Source organism: Clinocottus analis, unplaced genomic scaffold, assembly GCF_023055335.1.
Source record: "Clinocottus analis isolate CAN_PGR_092001 unplaced genomic scaffold, fCliAna1.0.p SCAF_20, whole genome shotgun sequence".
Lineage (NCBI taxonomy): Eukaryota > Metazoa > Chordata > Actinopteri > Perciformes > Cottidae > Clinocottus > Clinocottus analis.
This window is the reverse complement of record NW_027175932.1, coordinates 16,112,720-16,119,416: the sequence shown is the minus strand read 5'-3', so window position 1 is coordinate 16,119,416 and position 6,697 is coordinate 16,112,720. Positions and strand designations below refer to the sequence as shown.

General features: G+C 49.5%; 1 protein-coding gene across 1 annotated transcript; it reads left to right on the top strand.

Moving 5' to 3' along the window:
- Window positions 1-2,401: 2,401 nt before the first annotated feature.
- Window positions 2,402-6,058, top strand: prl2 (prolactin 2). Its single transcript, XM_068587045.1, has 6 exons — window positions 2,402-2,443; window positions 2,662-2,678; window positions 3,158-3,362; window positions 3,756-3,863; window positions 4,102-4,281; window positions 5,864-6,058. Exons 1-6 carry the CDS (start codon window positions 2,402-2,404, stop codon window positions 6,056-6,058), a joined length of 747 nt encoding a protein of 248 aa, XP_068443146.1.
- The last annotated feature ends 639 nt before the right edge of the window (window positions 6,059-6,697 follow it).

Genomic DNA, 6,697 nt, shown 5'->3' with positions numbered 1-6,697 from the left:
ACTGTCTTCAGAGCGTTGAGCTCCAGGTTGTTCTGCTGCACCAGGTCACCAGGTGCTCAGTCTCCCACCTGTAGGCGGACTCGTCCCAACCAGAGATCAGACCGATGAGGGTGGTGTCGTCTGCGAACTTCAGGAGCTTGACGGGCTGGTGACTGGAGGTGCAGCTGTTAGTGTACAGCGAGAAGAGCAGAGGGGAAAGAACGCAGTCTTGAGGGGAACCGGTGCTGGTGGTCCTGGAGCCAGAGACGTGTTTCCCCAGCTTCACGTGCTGCTTCCTGTCAGACAGGAAGTCTGTGATCCACCTGCAGGTGGAGTCTGGCACGTGCAGCTGGGAGAGCTTGACCTGCAGCAGGGACGGGATGATGGTGTTAAAAGCAGAGCTGAAGTCCACAAACAGGACCCTGGCGCAGGTTCCTGGGGAGTCCAGATGCTGGAGGATGAAGTGCAGGGCCATGTTGACTGCATCGTCTGCAGACCTGTTGGCTCTGTAGGTGAACTGCAGGGGGGCCAGCAGAGGGTCGGTGATGTCCTTGAGGTGGGACAGGACCAGGCGCTCAAAAGACTTCATGACCACAGAGGCCAGGGCGACGGGCCTGTCGTCATTGAGTCCTGAGATCCTGGGTTTTTGGGGACGGGAATGATGGTGGAGGCCTTGAAGCAGGCTGGGACGTTTATGTCTCCAGGGAGGTGTTGAAAAGGTCTTCAGGTGTTCAGATGGCGACACCCTACGATTCTTTTGTGCACTCTGTCAAAGTGTGCAAAATATAGAAGACTTGATAATTGTGTCTTGCTAACTGTCAACAACTAAAACGTGGTTGTTGTTGTTGTTGTTGTTGTTGTTGTCTTCTTCCACCACTTGAGAGGAGAGCGCAGTGCGCACGTCTCAGACTACACAACTCATCACTCGTTTTCTTCTAGATTTGGGACTTTTTGGTTGCTCATTATTTAACTTAAGACAATGTGTGATTCCAAAACTGAGCCTTGGCATAAAATATCAAATGAATGAATCACTGATTCATATACTAATACTAGTAATGATAAAACAACCAGTCATCACAAAAACAATAATAATTCAGATTCAACACAACAATAACACAATTATTATTATTAGTAGTAGTAGTATTAGTAAGAATAACAATTATTATACTAGCAACAATAATAATTTATTTTACAATAATTATAATAATAATCCAACGATATGGGAACAAGTCATTCAGTATCATAGTTACATATTTTAAATGGCTCCTGATGTACATTAAGATGTGTTCATGGGGTCTGGGCACAAAGCTTTCTGGAGCTCATCTTAGATTATCACAATCCTCTGGGCTCAGGAATCTGTGATTTGTATTCCAATAATAATACATCGTACATCCATGAAAGAGTAATAATCTATCAGCTCCAAGAGCAAGCGTGTCCTTTTCCTGCGAAGGTCACGCTTTACATTCCCAGACGTCCCGGCCGGCGGGCTGGAGGCGCTCTGAGCTGCAGATGAGACGCTCCAGATGTCCCCACGAGACCTGGGCTGGCCCGTGACCTCCTGACCTGGTGTCTGCAGTACCTCTCTCTGCGGTGAGACGGGGTCGGGCCTCTCGTGGCTTCAGCTGGAACGCTGGCTGCCGTCCAGCACACAGACCGCATGGCGGCTGCCGCCCCTCCCCGGGCCTCCTCTTTTTGGTCGTGGTTATTGAGCAGAGGTGGAGAGGTCAGGACGGGTGCCGGGCCTTCTTCCCCCGCAGGCTAACAGGAAAGAAGATGAAGTAAAAGTCAAACTCTTTCAGCTCTTTGATGCCAGGCAGCCAGGACACTGAGAAACAACCAGAGTTCATTCAGCCAGCTGGGATGCTCACATTTACAAATGTGAGCATCATTTACTGCATGAGAGGCTTTTCTGTGACTTCATCTTCACAGCGTTGAAGCGTGTTCTGTGTGGAGGAGGCTGCACATCAGGGACACCCTGGCTCAGTGTCGCTCTTCCTTTATCAGGACTTGTAAGATTGTTTGATACCTTTTGTTCATTGAGCATCAAACGTCCTCATCAAGCTGATGAGCAGCTCCTGGAAGAGAAACCAGACGTTCATGAAGAAAAGGAGATTTCAGCCGCTGGTCACAGAAAAGCTCTTGTTCTGCACAATGGAGTCACCACCAGCCCAACAACACTGTGTGTGTGTGTGTGTGTGTGTGTGTGTGTGTGTGTGTGTGTGTGTGTGTGTGAGAAGCAGTCACATGGACCATCAGTCACCACTGGAACTTCCATTGAGTGAAAGGGGCGTCAGCGTCACCCTGAACAACCTGCTCAGCTTCTCTTCAGGAAAAGAAAGTTCTGATTGAATCATTATTTTTCATTTTTAATATTAGTAGTAGTAGTATTAGGATGATGAGGATGATGGTGAGGATAGTAAGGATGTGGATGGTGAGGATGAAGATAATGAGAATGAGGATGATGGTGAGGATGAAGGCAGGCGGTGGAGCAGCATTGAGTGTGTTTTGCTGGATGTACTCCTAAATGATTGATGATCATAAACTACTATGAGACTATTATGGGCTGTAATTCATAGACGAGGAGCTTTCTACGTGATGAAGGATCCTTCCTTCTGGCCTGGAGTCAGACTCTTACTCTGGGATCTTAATTACCTCCGGAATCATAACCTTTTGCCGTTGAAGATGCTGAACACATGGAGGTGAGTCAGCTGCCTCTCTGCAGCCGCTCTGAGCAGCCTGACATTCATGGCGCTGCCCTGCGCTGTCGAGGAGAGCTGACTCTTCGTACCGGAGCTCCCTGACCTTCTGCATCGCTGCAGGCCGGCTCCCAAGGGAGGGACGGAGGGCCGGCGGGGAGGACCCGAGTCAGACCGGTCCCGCAGACAGCCCGGTGCTGGATGACGTCCTAGCTTGATGACGTCGTCCCTCTCGGCGACCGCCTCAGCTTCATTACGATAGTCTCTCTCTCTCAGTGAGGGAGCCTCATATGAAGCGCCGGGTCTCGACAGAACCCTTCTGCTGTGAGACACAGCTCTGCACCATGCCCGCCGCCATCACATCAGGTAAGGGAGTCTGTGTCTCGCTGCAAGTCCTCCTGTCCTCTTCCTGTCCAGCACTCCCGTTCAAGTCTTGACTTCCTTCTGGTCTTGAGGGTTGTGACATGATGTCATTCTTCCAGTGTTTCATCGGCACCTCTCCCCTCAGTGTCTCTTGCCTGGATGCTGCTGGTGTGTCTGCCGTGCAGCAGCCGGACTGGCGTGGCGGCGGCTCCCCTCTGTGCCGACGCCGGGTGCCCCGTCCTCTCCCTGGCCAGCCTGTTCGACCGGGTCATCCAACACTCGGCCCGGACGCACCGCGTCTCCAACGACCTCCACGCCCAGTTTGTAAGTCTCCAAGCTTTTAGCCATATTTAATTAATATGTTTGATTAGGTGATGGGATATTTGTTTACTAAATGTGATATATGGACTGTTTATATATATACACACACACACACACACACACACACACACACACTAATATATAGTTCAGCTCCCCTTCTTGATAGAAATAGGATGAACAAAATAATTTTAAAAAAATCATGAACTGGCAACTGAGTTTACACACCCACGAATATATATATATATATATATATATATATATATATATATATATATATATATATAGTTATTTGTAATAATTTGTAACTGACGTTCATTCTATTTCATTCAGCACTAGACATTTAGACGACACCTGACCTCTGACCTTTCCGCCTCGCGGCCCTGTTCCTCCCGTCAGGAGCAGTTCTTTCTGCCCAGCAGGAACCACATCGGCCGGGTCGGTCGCAACTGTCACACGTCCAGCATCCTCACCCCAAACGGCAAGGACAACGCTCAGAGGATGGCGGTGAGTTCATCTCTGCAGAAGCTGCTTCCTGTGGGGCCGTGCACTGCCCGCCCCATAGCAACAGTCTGCTGTCACCTGTCGTCCAACTGCTCTTTCAAATGTGTTGCTGTCCCTCTACTTTTTAGTTTGGCATCATCCAAAGTCTGCGGTGCTCGCTATAGATCACTTGAATGAAATCACGACTTGCCTTGAGTGTGAACAGACTTTGAGATGGAGGCTTCTCTTTTGGTCCCGGCAGAGGGAGGAGCTGACGGAGGTGATCCTGAAGCTCCTGGTGGCATGGAGGGATCCTCTGTGGCACTTCCACCAGAGCATGGCTCACCACCACGACTTCAACAACTTCAGCTCCAACAAAGCCCTCGAGATGAGCGACATGGTGCACGAGCTACGCCAAGGTGTAGAGAAAGTGGCAGAGAAGGTACAGTTACTGTGTGTGATGTTATGGATGGTGAAGAGACGTGAGCGGTAGTTTACAGGAACGCCACAGTGCTGGCCCCGCCTTCCCCTGGCTCAATGACAGCTAAGCACACGCCCCTTGACCACGGCCGAGTGTACCGAGACAGCAGCCGATGTGAAGGTGTCTTAAAGCTGCATCCTCTCTCCTGACCACCAGGGGGCGACTCCTCTGGTTGTATAGAAGTCTATGCTTCATGTGTTAAAGCTGCATTCTCTCTCCTGACCACCAGGGGGCGACTCCTCTGGTTGTATAGAAGTCTATGCTTCATGTGTTAAAGCTGCATTCTCTCTCCTGACCACCAGGGGGCGACTCCTCTGGTTGTATAGAAGTCTATGCTTCATGTCTTAAAGCTGCATCCTCTCTCCTGACCACCAGGGGGCGACTCCTCTGGTTGTATAGAAGTCTATGCTTCATGTGTTAAAGCTGCATTCTCTCTCCTGACCACCAGGGGGCGACTCCTCTGGTTGTATAGAAGTCTATGCTTCATGTGTTAAAGCTGCATCCTCTCTCCTGACCACCAGGGGGCGACTCCTGTGGTTGTATAGAAGTCTATGCTTCATGTGTTTAAGCTGCATTCTCTCTCCTGACCACCAGGGGGCGACTCCTCTGGTTGTATAGAAGTCTATGCTTCATGTCTTGAAGCTGCATTCTCTCTCCTGACCACCAGGGGGCGACTCCTCTGGTTGTATAGAAGTCTATGCTTCATGTCTTGAAGCTGCATTCTCTCTCCTGACCACCAGGGGGCGACTCCTCTGGTTGTATAGAAGTTTCAGGTCTTCTATACAGCAGAAGGGTTCATTCAGGTCATGATGGTCTTCTTTACATTCGATGGTGCCGCCTGCAGCAAAACGTAAAAGTCAACTCTGGATTCATTATCATTGTAAACCTTCGTCTGCTTGGCCTCCCAGTGTTGGTGGAGAACTAGAAGCATCAGCTAAATGAAAAGAACATTAGGAAAAACAGGCCGAGTGTCTGCAGGGACAGAGACTCGGTCCTCGTGGTCCTACGTGATGATCACACATTCCTGTACTTCCTGTTTGACTGGAGTCCACTCAACATGTGACTGCGTGATAGAAGCTGCTGTCATGCAGCTTTCAGGGACGTGGTCTCGGGTCATCTGGGACAACTCCAGACCGCCCGGCCCTCTCCGGTGACCTGATGCCGCCACATGTAGAAGGAAGAGCTCCTGCTGTGTGTGTCTTAGTGCAGACAAACACACTATAACACACGGTGTGATACGACCTTCATGCGTGGGGTTCATATCTAAATAAGTCACACATTGCAGTGATGCAAAGACAACGTTTCACATGTTTTTTTCCACAGATGTAAGACAAATAGAATGATTTCTTTTCACCGGTTCATGAACAAAAGGAGAGAGAACCAAATGATGGACTTAGAAAATGCATCATGGGAATCCTCTCAGGACTTCATCGTATGAATGAACATTTAGTTTGAGCCGTTTTCAGAATGGTACCTTCATCTAGAGCTCTAGGATGGTTTGCAGGATCCATGAGCTGCTGCTGTAACGGCGTCCTCTCCTCAGATGCAGCTGTTGGGGATCAGCAGCAACACCGTGGGCAGCCTGGCGTCTCCCGAGGCTTCGTTGGCATCCGACAGCGCCGAGTGGCGCCTGATGAGAGACTACAACCTGCTCTACTGCTTCCGCCGAGACTCCAACAAGGTCCAGAACTACCTGACCATCCTCAAGTGTCGCATCGTCCCCGAGCACGGATGCTGAAGGCCGGACACGAGGGGGCGGAGCCGCTCTGGAGGCGTGGCCCTGCAGAGACGGCGCTCAGCTGGAGCCCAAAGACTATGCCGCCCCACCACTGAGCCCAAGGATGGACGAGTGTAATGCGCGTTATGATAGACTCATGAATATCATGTTGGACTATGATAATACTATATAAAACATTCCAAGAAGCATGGGTGCAATGGTTTGTGTGTCATGTCTATACCAGAGTGTACGATCACTTATGTAGCATACGGACAGGAAAAGACGTAGACATGAAAGATCCAGGAAACTAAAGACAAAACCGTTTCAAAAATGTGAGAAAATCATCGGACAGTGAAACGACATGTTCACGTCTTTGTTGTAACTAGTGTGAGCAAATCATTTCAAAAAGCATCACAGATGACCACGTGATCAAATATCATGTTCAACCACATCAGGAAGAGACTAACTTTACTTTAGAGCTCACGCACAGACCCAAACGTTTTCTAAACCAAAAGCTGCAAACACACTGAGGAAATATGAGCCCAGATACGTTACATCATAATCAGAAGACTGAAGAACCCCAAAACACAAGGACGAGGCTGCAAATGAGAACGCTGTGTTCCTTTAAAGGTGCAGCATGAGAGCAGAAGAGAAGAGAGT

Excerpts from the sequence above, each read along its gene's own strand:
- prl2 (XM_068587045.1), top strand. The coding sequence starts at position 2,402 with ATGTGGATGGTGAGGATGAAGATAATGAGAATGAGGATGATG. Across the intron at positions 3,864-4,101 it reads ACAACGCTCAGAGGATGGCG|AGGGAGGAGCTGACGGAGGT; the intron begins GTGAGTTCATCT and ends TGGTCCCGGCAG. Across the intron at positions 4,282-5,863 it reads TAGAGAAAGTGGCAGAGAAG|ATGCAGCTGTTGGGGATCAG; the intron begins GTACAGTTACTG and ends TCCTCTCCTCAG.